The 21,558-nt window shown below is 41.6% G+C and overlaps 1 protein-coding gene across 1 annotated transcript; it reads left to right on the top strand.

The window, feature by feature from the left end:
• The first annotated feature begins 3,499 nt into the window (after positions 1–3,499).
• On the top strand, positions 3,500–20,841 carry LOC113015041 (zinc finger protein 385D-like). Its single transcript, XM_026156942.1, has 8 exons — positions 3,500–3,656; positions 5,779–5,894; positions 12,351–12,458; positions 12,994–13,156; positions 14,628–14,876; positions 14,963–15,144; positions 16,890–16,991; positions 17,333–20,841. Exons 1-8 carry the CDS (start codon positions 3,647–3,649, stop codon positions 17,573–17,575), a joined length of 1,173 nt encoding a protein of 390 aa, XP_026012727.1. The 5' UTR covers positions 3,500–3,646; the 3' UTR covers positions 17,576–20,841.
• The last annotated feature ends 717 nt before the right edge of the window (positions 20,842–21,558 follow it).

Raw genomic sequence — 21,558 nt, 5'->3', positions numbered from 1 at the left:
ATGTGTAAGTTGTAAAAAGTGTGTCTTAAACCAGGACTCGTATATATGCTAAAGTGATAAGTGCAATGGCACCTCTGACCCCAACATGGATCTGTTTATCTCCGGCTTACGATGCCCCCCTCTCCATCCCTGCAGCACTTTGTTTCGCAGGGAAATCTTGGAGTTTTAAGTCGGAGCATCAAATCTGTACGGTTTGGGTTGTAAACTATGTTTTTCTTATGACCTTTAACTCTCATTTCTGTTGGCTTGCAGTTTCTCTTCTGCTCTCCAAATCCCGCTTTCGCAAATTGTGTCTCTCACTTGGTTTCTGCCTGTCCAGAGCTCATTTTCACTTGTTTATATCCGCTTCCTGTATTTGTTTGTTTATACGCATGATCAGCAGTGATATAAGTCCTACAATCATAACACAATCCCACTCATATTTACATTTCATCTAAAGAGAAAACAAAACAGAACAAAAACCCCCAGCTGTCCTCTGTAGCCATTTTTAAAAATGGATTTTTTTCACTTCCTCACATCTAAAGTACTCCAAACACACACACGCATGCACATGACTTGAAAAATAAATTGTCAGCTTTTGAATCAAGAAAAGCAGCAATGCTTGCAGTAGAGTGACAGCAGTTTTTTTTTTTTAATGTTTATTCAGCAGGATGTTTAGACTCATTAAGGAAGACTTTTAGTTATCTTTGGGGGGGAGATTCAAATACAGAAATGCATGCTAGTTTGCTGTTGTGCAGGTGGCAGACAAGGTCATGCACTAATCAGAGGTTTAGCCCTTTAGTGCCTCCACATGTACAAGTGCCATTCAGCAAGACTGAACCTGAATGAGCAAAAGAAGAGATAAAGTGGTTTGAATGCATGTCACCCACTTACATGCTTTTCACTGAATAGCAGCATCATGTGGGCATGCTTAAAAACGCATTAAATACATAACTTGCACCTGTTGCAGATTTTTTTTCGCGCCTTACTGTGTGGGTTCACAGCTACAAATGTGCACGACGTGAAAACAACGTCTGGGCGTGAGTGTGTGTGACGGCCTACATTCCTGCATCATCCCGCATCTGTCAGCAAAGAGCACACACTGATATTTCCACATCAGCTGACATCATCGCATAAATAGAATCCAAGTCAATGCCGCTGATTGCCATGGTGATGTTGTTATGGCGACCAATCAAAAAGAGAGGTGAGCTGATGGGTGCCTGTGTGTGCTCTCAAAAAAATATAAAATAAAAAGGCGCAGTGGAGGAAAAGAAAGCTGAAAATGGGCAGAGAGGTGGGTTACTGCCTCGAGTTCATCGCAAGCAAACTGTTAAAGAGTGCTTTCATCGATCTCTGTTGAAGACCGGAGGTGTTTTAGTCTCGGCTCGGCTTATCGTGGAATTAAAACGTCCTATAATTCAGTTCTCTAGATTAGTGTTTGCACATTTGTCTGCCCCCTCGTGCTTGGCTGTATCGCCTCCCCATATACTCGAGTCAATTAACTCCTTTAAAAGCCTCTAATTTCATAACGGAGCCCGTTGTGCTTGGCTGTCTGTGCTCAAGGCCCAGCTGGGGTCACAAGATTCCTTTCCAGCATGCAATTAAACAGGTTGACAGCCACAAACGAGGCTGAAAGCCTCAGCATCGGTCCACTTAACATAATATTACATACCTCAGTTGCCATGACAGCCTCAGTGTTTGTCTGTGAGTCAGTGATGCTAAACAGCTGCAGGTGTAAAGCTATTATTTCTATTATTAATTATTTATCGATCTGCTATTTGTGGGCTGCTTCGAGCTGAGTCCAGAAACAAAGTAAAGTAGGAGTGCCATTAACAGATTAGCTCTGCTGTCACAGGTGAGCTTTCTGCCTGCTCTCAAGTTTGAATTTTTGCTTTAAGTGATGACATCTGGAGAGTGGGAAGCAGGCAAGGCTGTTCTGGCACATTAGCACAATAAAGTCTTCTATCCTCAGTCATAACACCTGACTTTTGTGTAGTTTTGCTGCTCTGACCACAGCTCCACTGATCCATTTTCTTCAAGGTGGCCTGACAAAAGTTTGGCGCCAATATTTCAGAGGTGATTTCTCACCCTGGCACCACTCCTACACTGGAGGAGAAGAAGCCACGTGGCTAAAACTAGAATGTGAAACCACGGGCTTCCAAATGTGTGACACTGAGATGAAGCAAAACTTTTCAGCCATCTCCAGCAAAAGAATGGGACAGGCAATAACAGCTAGCGCACATAGCCCCCTAAAAGCCCTCGGCTCTTTCTCAGGGGAGCACAAAACGCCTGGCAGCGCGGCGAGTGACAAAAGGGGCGTGAAATTGAGTTTATGAGTAGATGTTTCCATGTCTGTATTTTCCTCCTCCTCAGCTTTTGTTCCATGTGGCTCATGAATGGAGGCGCAGTCCACATGAAATGGCTCAGGCTGGAGATACGCCCCGAGTGTAAAGACACCGCATTTATTTGCGAACAAGCACATCACACACTATTTTGTTCCACTGAATAAACACTACTGAATGACTCCGAGTGAGGCCTGTTGCGTGCCACGCTTTTGTATTATTTATGTTCACTTAATGCCTGGTTTGTGTGGCTTCTTTTTGCTTCACTTGTTAATCACACATTTGTGTGTGCCTGTCTGTTTATTACCAATTAAAATAGCCTGTGAGCACACAAAGTCTCTCTCTCTCTCTCTCTCTCTCTCTCTCTCTCTCTCTGTGTGTGTGTGTGTGTGTGTGTAGTTTCAGGACAGCACTTGTTGAACTGACAGCCTTCCTGAGATAAGTCTCCCTAGAGTTTTTGGATTGTGGGAAAACACATGTTGTTGTCCACTTTATTGGCACAGGGAGAAAACATGTTTGGGCTCGAGGACAAGAAAGTCAGTCTGCCAAAAGATACAGTACATCTGAGCTCTCCAAGCATTTGCGGGTGCATGCAAGTCAGAAAGACAGACAGGAGCGATCCATGTTCTTTTTAAGGATGAATGATTATAGAATTTGCAAGCTCACATTAAAGTGTGCTTGCACGTATGTGTGGCAGACTGTGATGTTTTCACCTACTGTATGTGTCCGTGTGCAGTTTCCTCTCCATGGAGCGAAAGGATGCATCTAAAAATACCATAGGCCCGAGAGGAAAAGGAGGATGGGAAAGCACTTACCAAAGCAATAAGTGGAACACAGGTCTCTCCTTTCCTTTCCCGTGCGCACCTTTCCCATGCACTTTTATTGTGGATGTGTCAACTAGAAGTTCAAATTAAACCTAAATAATTTCTGTTGTTCCAACGAGTTAAAAATGTGCCTGTTGGTTTGTGGATGCTGGCACTGAGGGTGCAGTGGTGTGTGTGGGGGTTACGCAAATCCTGGGTGGTAATGTGTACCAATTAAGGTAATTTCCGGGTATTTGCCAAATTAAAACCAGACTTCTGGGAGATGTAGATACACGGACAGATTTCTACACGGATTGTGTAAAGATGAGGAGGAGGGGTGAGTAGTTGAGGAGGAGGAGGAGGAGGAGGGAATCCAGATGGGAAGGAGCAGCATCGGCGCCGCAGGAAAGAAGGAGAGAGAGGGAGAGAGACTGGAGCAGAAGACACGAAGCCTCATCTCTGCTCGGAGATGAAAGACACTTTTATCACACACTGAACAATCGGATCTCACTTGGTGCCGCAATGTATTTTGGTATGTAAACGAAGCTTTTTATTATTATTATTGTTGTTTTACATTAGTTTTTTAATAGGCTGGTAATAAGCGGAGTCACCTGTTGCTATGTTGGATTGGACGTGAGCTTCGTGAAGTCAGTCACCTGCACAGCGGTATAGACAGAGGGACTCAGCGCACAGGTTATATCACGGTGTTTTTGACTTTAAAGTCCGTTTACGCAAAAATAAGTATCGAAAATATTAGTCTATGCATAAAAGAGATGCAAAAATATAGTAACAGCATGCTGAGAGAAGACAGAAGCTACTTTACTGCGTTTCTTAGATTTCATAACTTGCATTTTAAACGGGTTTCACGATTGGGCTGTTTGATTGCTTTTGATCGTTGCCTGCAAGTTATTGATTGTCACTCCGCTGCGCTTAACAGACTGCAGTCTGTCACGTGTTTCTCAAAGGCATAATAACTTCTTTAAAGTAATCCATCCCAAAAGCAAATCAGATCAATCGCGCAACGTTGCGTGCGCGCACTCACACGTGCACCCTGCAAGACTTTAGTCAGTTAATCAGAGTAATGGCAGAGCGGATGGGTGTGTTATGATTGTGATTGCGATGATTACACACGGTCCTAAATCAAACTGTAATCAAGCTGAGAGAACATGCAAACTATAGAAAATAAGGCTCTATAATCACTCAGCACAACAAACAAGACCCTTATCAGCCATGGCCTCAACATACTCGTGCACTGTTTTTCAGGTTGCATGTGCACTTATGTACGTGCTTGGCATATATTTGAGTTTGTTTTTGATTAGACCCCCCCCCCCCCCCCCCGTCACCAAAAAGTGTTTTGAAAGGGCTGATTGCTTGCTCGTATGTGTAAAAAAAAACCCTCTAAAATGATTTATTTGAGTAAATAATTTTAAAAGCAAAAGAACAAAAAAAAAAAACCAAAAAAAAAAAAAAATGACAAAGAAAAATGAAACTGGGAAGGTTGTCAAGAAAATAATAGGCCGCATTTGTACCCAGCATAATTACAGCATACAATGCATCCCCCCAGCAAGAGGTAGAAGAATCCTGCATAGCCTTTATTTAGTCAAAGAAGAAAAGTATGAAAAGTACAGTTTTACTCAAATTCTGCAGTTTTCTCTCTCTCTCTCTTTTTAAATTTCTTTTTGCTACCCAAATTTAAGGCAAGTATCTCAAAATTTTGAATAAGTTAGATAAAGTTAATTTCTCAGTTTTGAGTTATTTTCTTCAGATGGTTAGTTCTTGAAAATTTGAGCTAAATGAGCTAAATTTTTCACTTATGGATGACAAAAACAAAACATGTACAAGGGTTCAGTATCTTACACAAGGACACTTTGACATCCATTTCAATTCAATCTAGCACTAAATCACAACAACAGTTGCCTCAAAGCACATTTCATTGTCAGGACCCAACCATAATACAGAGAAAACTCCAGCAATCAGACCACCCTCTGTGAGCAAGCACTTGGTAACAGTGGGAAGGAAAAACTCCCTTTTAACAGGAAGAAACCTCCGGCAGAACCAGGTTCAGGGACGGGTGGCCATCTGCTGTTGCTAGAATGGAGATACTGACCACTGAGCCACTCTAAGAACTTAGGAAGTTGTACTTGATTACAGTTTACAGCAAAGTGGGTGTTTCAAAGCAACATAAGATGATTTATAGCTGTTCAGACAGAAGCTGTGCCTATTTAAGTAATTTCCAGGATCTGTGAGTGAGAGAAGACCACTAGGATCAAATATTGGTATATTTTTTCCAGTTAGAAAGCCCATGAAAGCAAATTTCATGTTTTGGGCTACAATATAGCTGGACTGATCCCAAATGCACTCAAATTGGCTCAACATCTTATTTGAATTGAAAACATTAACACAAATGATGAAAAGCATTTTATGTAATAAGGTTTAAATTCAAATAAGACAAGACAAAGATGTAAGAAAGCATAAAAAATGTATCAAAACACTGCAACCAGAGAAGTTTTTGAGCACAGAATGGTTCGCTCTGGTCTATTAGCTTTTATCATCATCATCATCATCATCTCAAAGGTACCACCTCATCGCCATCGAGTCATTGCTCCATATGTTTATCTATCTGCCTGTCTCCTTCCTCCTGTGATGTCTCTCAGGTAATGTGTGCCACAGCACTCTGCCGCCGCTGGCTCGTCCCACGCTGGGCAGGACCCAGCCCTCTCCTGACCCGAAAGCCCTCCTCCCCCTCCACCTGCTGCCTGGATTCACTGACGTGAGTACTGTCAGTCATCGTAGCTGTCATGGCAACAAAGCTCTCACCACCTGCACTCTCATGCCTTTTATTATTATTATTATTATTATTATCAAAAGCAAAATTGTTCATTTTACCATACCAATGTTTTGCCTCAAGCGGAGGAGTTAATTTCGTGGAATAGTCTGCCTGCATGAAGTAAAATTTCAATGCACAGATGTATGAGCACGCTGCCTACACCTTTCCAAATATATCATCCTTAATGCAGAGAGCTGTGACATTTCCACACAACCTGGGGGGTGTGGAGCTGAATCCTTGGTATTCCTCCTGCAGAGCTTTTCTTAGAGCTGTCTGCCCCGGTGTTTGTGAAAGGTGAAGGTGGAGAGAACCAAGGCAGGCCAAGTCTAAGCCCAGAGGACTGTAGATGTGTCAGGCTGAGGGTTGATGTATGGTTTACACGGAAATCGTGTGATATCTCTTCGTATAATCCAAGGTGTTAAATGCCTTGGCTGTGTCTATAAGAGTATGCTCATAACTCCATTGAGTCTGACCAAATAACTGCTCGGAAGCAGAGCTGACAATTGTGCTTTTGTTCCTCCCTCGTCTTTACTCTTCTTTCCCATGATATGCTGTCAGATGTTTGGAAGATGTCTCAGAAGAGACACGTGAGGGTTCAAAAAGAGTGTATTTGTCTGCCTTTTGTGGCCTCTCACAGTGTAGCAGTTATTTTGCATGTGTGAGGGATTGTGTGTAGCGTCCGTCTCTTTGTCAAAAAGCCCATCTGCCACCCAGGGAGACACTGCTCTAGGTCTCGGCCCTCTTGCCTCCCATTTCACCTCGCTTTCATCCACCCCTTCCACTTTCTGTGTTGCTTGTGCTCCAACGCCCTCTTCACTTCAGCTCTCTCTTCATATGTATTTTCCACTTTGTCCCCTGCTGTCATCTTTCCTCTCGCTCATCCTCTTGTGCGCTTTTTCTCCCTTTTGCAGCTTTCAGATCCACTTCACCTTCCTTTGAACTCCTCTGTTCACTACTAAATGTAAGGCACATAATAAGAAACTTAATATTACAATATTTGTTGCTATTGCTGGGTGACCTTAATATAGCACGGACAGAAAAATGTTTTTAAATATCTCACTCATACTCTCCCTGCTGTCTTTTCCCTGTTTGTCTCTTTCTGTCATTTCTTTGATTTTACCCCATGTTCAACACATCTCCCAGTTGGCAGCCACAGAAATAGTGTAACACCTGTAAAAAGTGACTGAGCGCTACATTGTTCACTACTCTTAATGCTGAATGAGTAATGTTGGAGATTTAACTCCTTTTTTGGAAAACAAGGTTAGAGAAAGAGTATTGGCTAAAAACTTAAAATCCAGCATATCTCCACACTAAAAGCCCTCTTTGCCACCTCTGTAAACTTGAAATCTGCAATTAGCTACAGGCTATTATCTCAGTTAATTGCTAATCATTATCTCTGTAAAGTTAAAGAAAATAGTGACAGTGTCAAAAACCCACATATAGTAATTTTACTGTCAGAAATGACGAGGAAAGCAGTGAATGCCCTCACTGATGATAAGAGAATTTGATATGTGGTTAAAATATTAGCTTCTCATTACATTTTAGCATTTACATTAGCTAATTAGCTTGCCATTATGTCAACAGTTCAGTCATAACTGGCAGCCAATGTTTTTAATCGCTAATCTATTTAACAGATATTAATAGTGCTTAGTGATGTTTTGACAAAACTCTTGCTTGTTTCTTCGTCCTTGTTTCGCTTATAACTTCAACTGTTTAGCTATTTTTTTAGCTTATAATTGATAACTTTTGATTCATAATGTTAGCTAGCTCCTCAACTGTTTAACTTTTCATTTTGTTTATTCCACTAACAGTTTATTATGTTATGCATTTTTTAATCTATACTGTTAAGTTACTAGAAACATTAAAAGAGAGTAGAAGTTGAGGGACTGTAGTTAGTAGCTAGTAGCTTCAATAGTTCATCCATATTGTGCGCTAACAGTTTCCAGAGTGAGGTCCTTTAAACAAATGTTTTGTTCGTTAGAAATATTTTTCAGACTCATCTATTCTTAATGTAACCATTCACACCGACCATGTAATTTCACTGGATGTTTTGTAGCATTTTTTTTCCAAATCTGACCAATCACTGCATTTGGCAATATGTGCGCTCATAACTCAAATTAATACCAGTACTGAATGTATTTGAGATGGAAATATTAAAATATTCTATTATACCACAGACACACTGCTAGATGCTGCTCCAGGTCAATCATTCTCTGAAATTATTTCTCTCCTTCCTCAAACTCTGCCCCAACTCTGCCAACAAGAGCTCAAATGGCCCCACTGAGATCCTGAAATATGTACGAAAGCAGTCGTGGTAAAGCTTCAACTCCTGGATCAAACCATAAAATTCTCCCTGCTGCTGTCTTTTTGTGAGAATTAGATGAACCCAGAATCTTAGTTTCTTACTTTCCTTGTTTAGAAACATCATGACCAATTCATCATTGCTTGATGGTCACTTCATTTTTTTCACTGTTTTTCGAGGCTGAATTGTGCGTATACGTTACACGGCTTGGATTGGAATTTTGGATTGGAAAATTTTAGCTTTAATTTTAGCTACCTCTACAATCTATTATCATTTGTTATGGAAGCTTGTTTCTGCCACTGGGAAAAAAATAATTGACATACAGAGATAATTTTAAATTTCTGAATATCTCAAAATTTCAACTTGCTCACTATCTCAAAATGTAACAAAAATCGAGATGTTAAGTTGAAATTCGAAGGTACAAACCTTAAATTTTGACTTTGGACAACAAACTAAAATTTTCTTCAGTGGCAGAAACAAACTAACATAATTTATAAATGAAGTTTGGATATCTTTTTCTAATACTTATGTGTTAATTTTAGTTTTTCTTCTCAAATCTGTTCAGATGTACTTAAAAAAAAAAATTCAGAGCATTTTAATTTCTCTTTTGTCATTTTAGTTGAACTAATCCTGCTGTACTCCCTTTGGGTTATGCAGACATAATCTCATTTGTGAATCGCTGAACTCTTTCGGTTTTGCTGTCTTTATTAAATAAATTAAACCTCTGAGGTCCCCATATCCTTCAGTTGCTTTTGAGTGTTTGGAATGAGCTGAACGAAAATAAAATATCGTCTAGAACGTATTTTGTCAGAGAATTGTCTTGCTCCTCTGAATCGAACCTGTGGGTGTGAAGTAAGTGGGCACGCAGCTGAACTCTGACGGCCTGTGTTTTCTTCTGAAATGTGTCTCTTTATGTGTGGGTTCTTCGTGTGTGTGTATTTGTGTGTAAGCAGTGCATTCACTTGTGTGCTTTGGCCTCCATTAAACTCTGCACAGGAGTTTGTTTGGTGCCCACATGTGCGTTGTCATGACTACAGGGTTGCAGGCATGTGTGCGGATGCTTGTCGTGATTCAGGGACCTCTGCTTTTAAAACTTGGACTTCAGAAGCTTGGTTGGCTCGCATTCTTTTTATTTCTTTCGTTTTGGAAACAAAAAAACCCAGATATTGTTTCCAAGAATAAAATAATTGAAATGACAAAGAGCCCAAAAGCAGCAGCTCATTTGTCAGAACTCACTCCCTTTAGGTGTTTGACGTCAGACATTCACACATACCTGTCATGCTGGTACACAGTGTAAATCCAGGAGCATTCATCATTATAAAGTTAGAAGTCTGCTTTACTTCACTTGGCCATATGTTTCTGCCATAACTGACTCCCTGGAGCAGAGCATGTCTGACATGCTGACACCCTGTGTGCGAGGAGGTTTCTGGAGGGAATATGCTGGATATAATTGATGCTGTGTGGTGGATGTGATGCCTTTATTTAGTGTACAATCCACTGAATGTACTGCAGAAATCTTCATGAGCTCACAGTGGCAGATTTGTTTCTGCATGTGATATATGTATTTGTGCGAGTGTTTGTGCAAAACAAAACTGAAGAGGCAATGAGTAAGAAGGGCAAACTGACTTTGCTGCAGGTGCTAGTCCATCGTAGTGCCGAGTGGGAGTGGAGGGTAAGAGGGTGACTCCACGGGGAGCCGGGAAGGTGACTTTGATCAGACGCAGGCGAAGGGAGAGGGTTCAGAGGTAAGCAGATGGAGGGGTGAAGTGAGGAACGTGTGATGGAAGGTCAGGAGGAGATACAGGAACCTTGGGGCTGTGGAGCAAGGAGGGAGCGAGCGGGCTGTTAGCTGATGTTAAACTGTTCGATCTCATTCACAGAAACATAAAAAAGATGTCAAAAATACTCTCACATAAAGATGTTTGTCACACGTTACATGACAGATTTAGTCCTTTGCTTTGTTTCTTAAATTTCTACGACTTTTTGCATTTTACACATGATACACGTGATATATGTTTGTTTTTATGTAAGGTTGCTGGAGTTTTCTATAGACAAACAGCTGCAGGGAAACAGGGAGATAAGAGACTTGCGACTGCACAGATACATTCCAGTGTAGCAGCCCAGAGTGATGATCAAAGAAAAGTAGTGAGAACACACACACACAGACACGCACACCCAATGTTGAGTTTTTCACTTTTGAAGAACGTGTTCAGGTTTGGCTCTAAAGAAACAAGGTACATCTCCACTGCAGTGCTATACTGAGGGTTCTCTGGGGTTAGAGGACTAGCTGGCTGACCCATAAGAATGCATAAATTTTTACTTTTACCACTAACCAGATTTCCATAAAACCCCCACTCCACACTCCCCACTCCCCGCCCACTTTGGCTGCTTATATGGCCTCCTACATTTCATCTCAGGTAATAGTCTTGTTTTGCTCCACAAAGGCCAGTTGGGTTTTATTACACTGAGTAGTTTTGCTCATTACAGTTTCCAGCAATGTCCAGCAGTGCACAGTGTTGTGTGGTCAGATAATGGTATTGTGTTCACGCATATATGCAAAGGCATGGACAGGTTTACTGCCTCTCTCTTACACGCATAAATAAAAGTAGTCTGGGGGGGTGAAAAAGTCTGAAACTTCATTAGCTGATCTGCAATACGAGGCAACACAAACATGATTATGCTGCACGCAATTTAAAGCTATTTAACGTAGTTTTCTTAATATGGTAATGGTTTCTCGCTGTTCAGTTGGAAAGACCATTTGCACGTTTGGTGTTATGAAGTCTTCCTGGAACAGGGCTGTGTGAGTAAAACTCTCACCCCTGCAGGTTTTAAAGGTGCCTGTAAAAGGTTTTGTGTTTTCTCTGTTATGGATAGCAAAGGCTGTGGCACATGGCTTCAAGGTGGTCTGAGTGGACTGCAACAGTGATGTGCAGAAAGAAGGGCAGGGCCATTTTACCACTGTGCAGCATCCCTTTTTATTTTAACAGTCTGTAAATGTCTGGGAACTGAGGAGAGTAGCTGCTGTTCAACAGTCCTCTGTGGGGGTTTTTGTCCATCCATCCATCCATCCATCCATCCATCCATCCATCCATCCATCCATCCATCCATCCTCCCTCCACTTCAGAAATTGTACAGAGATTTCTTCAGATTCTCTGAATCTTTTGATGATATTGTGCAATGTAGATAATGTGGTATTCAATCCCTTCACAATTTTACGTTGAGTAACACTGTTCTGAAATTACTCCTCAATTTGTAGACACATCTTTCAGCAGGTTGGTGCACCGCAGCCCAGTTTTAGAGATTAGAAACTTTGCATCACTAAGATATCTCATGTTACTGCCTTATTGCCAGTTAACCCAATTACTAGCAAAAAGTTCCTCCAGCTGTTTCATTTTAGCACCACCTACTTTTCCAGCCTTTTCTTGCTCCTGTGCCAACTGTTTTGAGATCTGTTGCTATATTTTTCATGAAATACCAAATGTCTCAGTTTAACATTTGATGTGTTTTCTATATTGTGGTGTGAATAAAATACGTTAAACACAGTGCACTGAATTTTTCAGGATTGGCTTTGCTCTTCAGAGTGCTTATGGCCACAAGGGCAAAAAGCTTTACCACACGTGACCATTTGGAACATGTGGAGAAAACCTGTGGGCAGCAGACAAGTGCGTTATGCTGCAGAGTGGTGTGACAGGTTTCATATAAACATTTTGAATCCTGTTCTATCCCATGAAAACAGTTCAGTGTCAGTGTAATTAATCCCAGCTGAAATGACCAAACAGACGGCACTGTGAAAGCTTTTCTAAGTCACGTTACATCATGTCAGTCAAGATGATATGTTGGTATTTGTCTCGGGCAAGCCGAGGCAGCAGAGAGCACGTGGTTTGCTGTGTTGTTGATTTCACTGATAGATGTGTGAACATCAATATTGTTATGTTTATGGGCACCAACACCCTTAGTAGGTCCTAAAAGATAAAATTACCTGCTGATAGCATGACATTTAAAGAGGAGATCACTTTTTACTACCTAACTCAGTCAAGTCTGTTAGAGCATAATCCAAAACCAGTTCAGACATAACTTTTCACTTTTCCTTGTTGCAGATGGATCATATACATAAAGCTCTGATTGGCCCAGGCTTCGGGCTAACGTCACACTTAATAAGAAAGCCCAGTTCCTGCGGCGTCTGTCGTCTTAGATTCAACTCTGAGGTGGGCGATGCTGTGTGGGAAACACATGCTTTGTCAGTAGTTTTTTGTCTTTCAAGGTGCGCTTGTTTTTCTCACACACACCCTTACATGACAGTTGAACCACAGAGAAGACCTGCCCTTACACATGGCTGTCTTACTGGTTTTGAAGGTTTAAAGCTTTCTTACTTAATTACTGGGTCAAATGTGAACTCCCCTGATATTTGATCTTGGTAGAAAATTCTGTATCATTTTGTATTATTTGTGCCATAGCATGACTCATAAGAAAGCAACTCAACAACTGCAAAGTACTGTCACGTATTGTACGGAAATCTTTGTAAAAATGTGGAAAAAGTGCACATAGTGCTGCACTTATTTACTTTAACGACTTACCACTTGATTACTTACTACACTGGCAAAAGTAAGCAAGTCAGAGAATGATAGCTTTCTGCAGTTTTTCCATTCATATTCAAGTCATGCATTGTTGTGTAAAGTAAAGATAGCCACTTTACTGCATGAAGCAAAATCTTTTTTTTTTCTTTTGCTGTTGGGCATCAAGGCTCAGGCGTCCTCCCATTATACCGGCACGAAGCATGCGAAAAAGCTGTTAGCTCTGGACGCCCCAGATTCAAAGATCAGGACCTGTGAACCGGTCTCCAAGGAAACTGCAGTCCTGTTGTCATCGTGCTCACGGCCCTCCAGCTCTGACACAACATCAGGAGGTGAGTGCATTTCTGCAACCATGCATGCACACATGTGCACAGACATCACGCGCATGACACCGTTAGCCATATGAATGCACGGCTCAGACCTTCTTTTTCTAGTCACGACCTTAACTCTTTGATGTGATAAACCACCTGCTGCTTTGGGTTGCACGGTGAAGTGATTAAAGGTTGGGCATTATCCTCTGCTTCTTCTTCGTGTCTACATTTTCTGACCTCATTCAGTGGTCTCCTGAGATCAAAAGAGCATTGAAAATGCGTTGAATATGATCTGTGGGTAGCTCTCCTCCACTATGTATGAGTGTACGTTTGCTCAAGGGCCTTGGGCACATGTGCGTCTGCAGGCATGCAAGTGTGGCGGCGTGTCAAAGCACAGACTGCTTTCCAGCGTTTGTTTATATTTGTGCCAGTGCTGATGTGCTACTTTTGCACATGCGTGGGCGTTTAAGGATTGAAAATAATGCATTTTGCCACAGCTAAAGAAGAAAGAGGTTGAAGAAATATTCTTGACAACGCCGACAGGAGAGTTTGTTTTCGAGAAAGTGAGAGGGTGAATGATCATTTCAAGAGTTTCGAGGAAGTGGATGAGAAGCAGGAGCGCTCTCTGAAGATTACTTTAGTGAGAGAGTGGGGAATCAGTGGTAACAAACAGACACCCACTCAGTGAGGCAGAGCTAATAATCATTGTTATTAACAGAGAGTGAATCCTTAAATCTGCACACGCTCCTCTGTGGGAAAGTGGGCACCACAAAAGATAACAGAGTCAAATCATCTCTATACAAAAGTGTCCGTTTAAGTGCCGCGAGGCAGAAACTCAGGAGAAATCATTGATTATTAGTGTGATTAGAGAGGTTGATGGAGCTCATAATCATGTGTAGCCTGCTGAGCTTTTATCTTTCTCTTATCATAAAGAATTCAGGAATTTCATAGAAGTGGAAAAATCTTCACGTTTGTCTTCCTTAGTGCTCATTCTTGCCAACAGGATTTTCCCTAATGCATTTTTTTTTGGGGGGGGGGGGGGGGGGGGGGGCTTTGAAGCTTCAGCAGTAATCAACAGAAAAAATTCAAAGTTTCCCATCTGAATTTAATACCCCAACACTGTCTGACAAAATCACCACACGCGTAAGTTTAAAAGCTTTAAGGTGCTGCTGCGCTGTGCCGCTCTGTGAACAGAGCACAGAGCGAGGGAGAGCGAGCCGTGGAGAGCAAGACCTCGTAGACTGAGATTCTTCACTGGCCATAAAAGTTGATAAATGTGTACTAAATCTAGAAATTATGTTGCTAAGATGGCTACAGTGTCTTAACTAAATCACCACAAATCCATTTATTTCTTCAGTCTACAGAAAAAAAATACACATTCAAGCAAGCACATTCAAATATCACAGTTAAGAACTGAATATCTACCCAGACGATGAATATCCAAACAGTCAAATATTAAAGTATAACCTTACTTTCCCCTCCTTTGTTTTAGAGCCTTCATCGCTGAACCCTACCTCAGAAATGGCACCATCAACCAGTGGCTCCACTGAAACTGTGAAAGCACCTTCTGACCCTTCCTTGTCACCCATTTCAAGGACAACAGAGAAAGAGGCACCAAAAGATGGAGAGGCAGAAGCTCCAGGAGAGGAGACCGAAGAAGCAAAAGCTATTCGTCTTTTGTACTGCTCTCTCTGCAAGGTGGCTGTCAACTCAGCCTCCCAGCTTCAGGCCCACAACAGTGGTGAGAGGCAGTCGCTGCCACGGCCAGACTTTGCCCACATGAAGCGTGTTTCTATACTTTGTTGATCTGACTTTATATCTGCTCAGGCACCAAGCACAAGACCATGCTCGAGGCCAGAAGTGGCGATGGAGCCATCAAATCCTTCCCCAGGATGGGGGTCAAAGGCAAGATGGCTGCACCATCTGAGTCATCGACAGGACTCCAGAATAAAACTTTCCACTGTGAGATCTGCGACGTGCACGTCAACTCTGAGACTCAGCTCAAACAGGTGATCCGTGCAATAAGTTTTTTATTTCATATTTATATCCTGTTCATAGCCTGTACATAGCTTGTACTCACTACAGCCTGTACATACTTATAGTTATAGAATATTCATAACATACTTCATACCGTGTACATTATAACATACCATAATAGACCTATTTCTGTAATATACTTACATATCTATATTATTGCTAATATATATTGTAATATATCTATATCATGGCTAAAGCACTTCTGTGTTTGACATTATATAGAATCTTAAAAATGTTTTACCATGAAAGGTGGTTTATAGATTTTTAATACAAACATCAATTAATTACAATTACAACATGATTAATACAAAAAACTTTGTATATATATGTTAATATTCCGCTGCATTTGCTTTTACCTAAAAAAGAAAAAACAGAGATGCTTCATGAAAAACTACTCACATGATGAGAAATATACATTCACTTTGCTAGGTACTCCTTGCTAGTACCAGATTAGACTCGCTTTGTGTTTGGACCTGAATTGAATCTTCATGGCATAGATTCATAAAGCTGCAGGAAGCATTTTGGTCAGGTGCACAGTTGCTGCAGATTTTCCAGCTACACATCCATGATGCTAATTTCCCTTTCTACCACATCCCAAAAGTGTGCTTTTAGATTTTGATCTGGTGACTGTGGAGGTTGTTTGAGTACATTAAACTCTTGTCATGTCCAAGAAACCAGTTTGAGATGATTTGAGCTCCGCATACCTAAATGCACTCAGTTGCTGCCATGCGATTGGCTGATTAGATATTTATCTTAACGCACATTGCAATGCACAAGTGTCTGGTGGTCATTACAGGAATCACATGATATAATGTAAAGCAAAACTTCAATTGTATGGTTTAAGGAAGAAAGCAAATTTATTTAATTAGATTTATCCAAGAAGTGATCCCTTGTTTTTCGCAGTCACACCATGCAATGACCTTATTTTATTGCACACTGATTGCCAGTAGTTGTTTTGTTCCTGCCCTCGGGGAGTGACCAATGGAAGGTAACATAAGAAAACTGACTGTTGCACTAACTTACTGGTTAGTTCCTCTTGTGCATGTAAAGTTATTAAAAGGTCAGCTGTCACACAGATTTGCTATTCAAAGAGTTCAGGAAGTACAAAGCCACCGCGATCCATCGTCACTTTATCCATCATGCATTAAAGACGGGAAACTCAGGGCCATGCAAATTTTATTCTCAATCACAGTGTGAACGGCTCACACCTGTCGCTGCAGGTGAGTTAAAATCACAGATCCCTCAAGATAAAGAGCACAAAGCTACTAAGCCTTTGCTATTTCACTGAGCATTTGAATATGATGTTAGCATCTCTGTTCGTGATGTGAATGCATAGCGTTGGTCTTCACCGCCGACTGTTTAAAAGTTAACTTTGGCCAGGTGCTCATGAATATTTAGCAGCTTGCTGCTGATTGTGTGGCGCGTTGGCCACAGCCATCTGTTTGTGCTTGTCAGTCAAATTTTAAAAGATTTCCTAACCCGCCCCTCATAAATATTTGGAGTCTCAAATTCAGAGTCAACAAAATACAAACAGTCTGCCTGAATTGCCAAAAATAGGAGCTTTGATTCCTGCTTGCCTTTAATTTCTTTTTCACATTATTCAGATTACCAAGCATCATCTTCTTCTTTCACCCATGCCATCTTTCTGCTGCAGCCCGTGTCTGTGTGGGTTTATTTTGCTGCGTGCTTATCTACGTGTCTCTTTCCTCGACTCCAGCACATCAGCAGCAGGAGACACAAGGATAGAGCGGCAGGTAAACCAGCCAAGCCTAAATTCAGCCCCTACACCCTCACCCAGCGTCACCAGAGTTTCCAGGCAGTGAGTACCATGTTATTGCTTGACTTACTTTCACCCCCTCATCATTGTGTTTGTGTACATGAGTTGATCCTCATGGGCTTCTTCCAGGAAGCTCCACTCCCTACTGCCAGTGAAACAAATAGTCAGCAATAGCTCAAGGATAATAAATTTTCTGAATTCTAACCCCTTGACATGATGAGTTGGACAAAAGGGCAGGATTTCACTGGAACAGAGAGTGGATTATTAATAAAAATGCCTGGTGATAAATGGAACAGCTTGTACTTTCCTACTTTAAACTGTTTAATTTCCCAGGAAAAACAATCAACTTGATACTACTTTGTCTGCCTGTCTTTCATCCTCAGATAAGGCTGACTTTACAAAAGAACCAAGATCTGACCAAGCCTCTGGCGTCTTGTGTCCTCCAGCGTCAGCTCTCTGTTGCCGCCGCTGCTGCCATGGCATCTTTGCCCCCATTCCCTCTCCCACCTGCATCAAACTCGAACCCCGCCCTGTTTCACAGTCAATCCCTCCCCCAGGCCCTGCTTCATCCGGCACCCGGACCCATCTGCACAACGCACACATCTGTTCTGTTTTCCCCCTACTGACCCGGCCGATGTCTCTATTGCTTCTGAACTACAGCTAAAAGCAGACATGAGGCCCGAACAAGATGTGATATAAGCCAGTGCCCTTTGTACTTCACATGCCAACAGACACCATGGGTGTCACGGACCAGAGTGGGTCAGATTGAGGTAGCAGATGGGCGAAAACAGAGTATTTTGAAATGTGAGAGAGTGTGTGAATGCTACCGGGTGCGTGGACAGACGTATTCATCACAGAAGTGCAAGTTTTTGCTTTATATTGTAGCACTTTTGCTAATAATCTTTGACGCATTAAAGAAATTCCCTCTCTCGAAATATATATATATATATATATGTGTGTGTATATATATATATATAAAACAAAGATGCAGGATAGCGAACTTCCATGATGAATATATCTGTGTGTGTTTGTACGTGCACACGAATGCTATTCAGAGCATGCTTAATTATTACTTTCCAATTTAATAAAAAATTCCTGGGGACGCTCACATCAATTGCACAATGTTCCTACTTTTCTTTCTGTCTGAGGCTTAATGCATTCTCACGAGGTTATTGTGAAAATGCTCCAAAAATGTGCAATTTATCAAATAAATAAGTGCAATAACGATTCAAGTTCATGTCTTTGTCGGATGGAAATTTTAAGCATCAAAAAGATGAGAGCGTACCCAAGACAAAAAACATTTGACTTTCTCATTTCAACTCCTTGTGTACGTGTCTCCGTGTATGTGCCGGAATTGTTGACGCAGCCAGGTGTCGCCTCCTCTCCAGATCATAAATCTCAGTATCTGACTACGACTTAAGCTCAGTTAATCTCCTTTGATACTTAGCAGCACACAGAAAATTTTTCCTAGGTTTTTTTTGTTTCAGGTAAAAAGGACACATCCATGGCAGGATGTCTCCGAAGGCCCCTCCACATATCCTCCAGCTTCAATCTCTGAGATAAATCAGTGCAGGAATGTTACCGATGTTATTGTCTGTCTTTCTGATAAGGTTTACTACACTGCAGCTGCAAGCAATGTGGTCAGTTTGGTGCACTTAGTATGGATACAGTGAGTGTGTGTGTGTGTGCTGCAAGAGTACCCCTCGTCATATTTTCTTTCATCAGACACCAAACTGGATTAATTTGTTAGATGTTTTACTTGTGTCTCCTGCAGTTGCTCCAAAGCAAATAACCTTACCGGCCAGTTCGGAGAGTTATCATCCAATATGTCACTGCCTCCTGATTCTTCCCATTGTCACGGCAGTTAATATTATTATAAATTGCCTGGGTGATGACTGTGAACATCTGTGTGGGGGATGCTCAATTCTCCACACGCTATTGGAATTCAGACCTCCACTGGCCCCCTAACTGCCTGGCTCACTCCCTGGCCAGCCTTCACCGCCTTTTCTCCTTCACCTTTTGCCATCTTTCTTTGGTTATCTCACATGTTCACGTCTATGTTCTCCACCAGCTTTCTGGCAGGTGCACGTGCACACATAAACATATGTCAACAGTACAAAAGCCTGACTTGGCATCCAGGGAATTTTTTATTCTGTGCTACCTGGAACGACTACAAAAGTACAATGCAGAGCTATGCATGCCATGTGAAGGCTGCTTGCTGTTCACGTTCATAAAAAGGCTATAATAAGCTCTTGGCGTGTGAACGCAACCTTTTGACACATTTCAACTCAGTTCAAATAAGTAAGAACAAAGGAGGTTGTGTATACAATGAGTATGAGTGACAGGAATCACCATTCAAGCTTAAAATACTTACGTTTTTCTTATTATTGTATTAGACCAGAGTTTGTTGAAAGAAGAGAAGCATACCTTGGTAAATTCACTGATTTGCTTCATAGCCTTTGAATCATAGAAGAAGACCAATCCTACTCTCATCTCTGTATGGAGGTGCCAGTATAGTTGTGTCTCCATCACACAATTCACCATTTTATGGGGTTATCGTGGATGTTTATCAGGACTCTGTGAAGGGAAATGTCTCACTTGGCAACAAAAACACACCTTGCACACAACACCTATTAAACAAAGTGCAGTTTTGACGCTTGAGCTTTTGCAACTCATTAAACAACTGAGACCAACAAATGGGCTAATTGGTGAAGTTTCGAGACACAAGGATTTATTTGTGTAACAAAACCAACCGCACAGTCTACATGAAAGTGGACCTGTTGTTCTCGTTTCTAGCGCCGTATTTCAATTCTTGCATTCAACCAGAGAAACTTTGATCAAAAAAAATAAAAAATAAAAAATCCTGATTTGTGTTGTAAAAGCTCTGGATGCACACACCTCATTCACCTGCTATGTCAAACAAAACTTTTTAAGTTCTTATTACTTTAAGGCCACAGTTTTAATTGATTGGCTGCCCCTCTCAGTCAGAAGATTTAAACAGCAGGTGAGTGTGGTCTCTCTACTCAGAGGGTTAGTTAGCAGCCCTTCTCTATGACATCATGTAGTGCCAAGAGTAAAACAAGAGATTTAGGGGTGTTGCAGGGAATACTTACACACACACTGATCACATTATTTAAAAGACTGACCCTGTAACACTACAGATATGACTGGCCCACTTGAACATGGCATTTTCAGGGATCTGAATTTTCTTTTTTTCACCTATTATAAAAAAAAGAATTACGACAGGCCTGTTCAGAGACCTCATGGTATTTGACCAGGTGGTTAACAGCAATCTGTGGGCTTTAAATCCAGTCAAAGTATTGCACATCTAAAGGCTGGCACTCCTACACCACAAGACCTTTGCAAGCTGCCCTGTGGGAGCAATGTCTCTCCAGCTCGAGTGGGCAGACAAAAGGTGAGCAGGCTGAGAGGGCGCTGCAGCATAAGCACCATCTGTCTGGGTCAGCATACCTCCATGGCAATCTAGTGAGCACAAGTTAAAAGTTCAGACAAAGCCTTCAATTTGACCTCTTGCTTAAGATGCATCTGTGGCTGTTGCAGCCCCAGACAGGATATGTTAGGTCCCTGCAAGGCTTTCCGGTCCTGTGGAGGCAGTGCAGCAGTATGGCATGGCGCAGCAGATCAGTAAAGGGAACGGATGTTGGCTGTGAAGTTAATGTCTCGGCAGGGTGTTCAAGAGCAGGCTGTAAGGCATAATGGCCAAGGTGCAACCCACTGAGAGCTGATTGTGTGTCTGGGGCCCGGTCCTGCTGTCGTCTGTGTTCAATGGGATGTGAGTGTGAAGGAGTGCTGCTGCAGTTATGTTTGTTAGTAGTGCAGCAGCTGGTTTTGCATCCATAGAAGGAAAACTGCTGGAATCCTTCTGCATTGCTGAAAGAAAGAAAGAAAGAAAGAAAGAAAGAAAGAAAGAAAGAAAGAAAGAAAGAAAGAAAGAAAGAAAGAAAGAAAGAAAGAAAGAAAGAAAGAAAGAAAGAAAGAAAGAAAGAAAGAAAGAAAGAAAGAGGCCACCTACTCCACCAGTATCGGATCAGTCTGAGGCCTATAAAACAACCTCTACTAAACCTCTACAAAGTTTAATTTTAGGCTTTGATTACACAACCTATGTTATGATTTCATTACCATAAATTGTGATTATGGCACCATAAGCACATTTTCCATATTAAAAAATGGGACTTTGTATTTTTGGCCCCAGTAGAGGCGAGCTCACAGATTAGAGTTAATACTTTTCATCTGGTAGAAAGGCAGATGATGGTTTCATTGGCCAGTCAGGATGTCTGGACACGGATGTAGGAGCTAGAGATCTGAGTGGACAGAGATGAGTTTATGATCTCTTTATAACCGTATTACGTCACAAAAGGTTGACAGACTCCTACTGGCTACTGTTATACTAAAAAAGGCAACCTATTCGTGTGTGTTGATGTCTCGTCTTGCTTTTTATTATCTTTATTGTACCCTAATTTCACAGTCAGCCACAGCACTCACTCTATTTTTATTTTAATCACTTCCTCCTATCCCTTTTCCTCTACCTGTGATAATAAGTTTCTCTCCAGGCAGCTGACATGCGGGTAGCGAGGAGCTGCATGAAAAG

The sequence above is a fragment of the Astatotilapia calliptera genome, chromosome 22 (assembly GCF_900246225.1).
Source record: "Astatotilapia calliptera chromosome 22, fAstCal1.2, whole genome shotgun sequence".
Lineage (NCBI taxonomy): Eukaryota > Metazoa > Chordata > Actinopteri > Cichliformes > Cichlidae > Astatotilapia > Astatotilapia calliptera.
The sequence above is the reverse complement of the archived record's forward strand: the minus strand, read 5'-3'. Positions and strand labels throughout refer to the sequence as shown.

Excerpts from the sequence above, each read along its gene's own strand:
- LOC113015041 (XM_026156942.1), top strand. Across the intron at positions 13,157-14,627 it reads CTCTGACACAACATCAGGAG|AGCCTTCATCGCTGAACCCT; the intron begins GTGAGTGCATTT and ends CCTTTGTTTTAG. Across the intron at positions 16,992-17,332 it reads GTCACCAGAGTTTCCAGGCA|ATAAGGCTGACTTTACAAAA; the intron begins GTGAGTACCATG and ends TTTCATCCTCAG.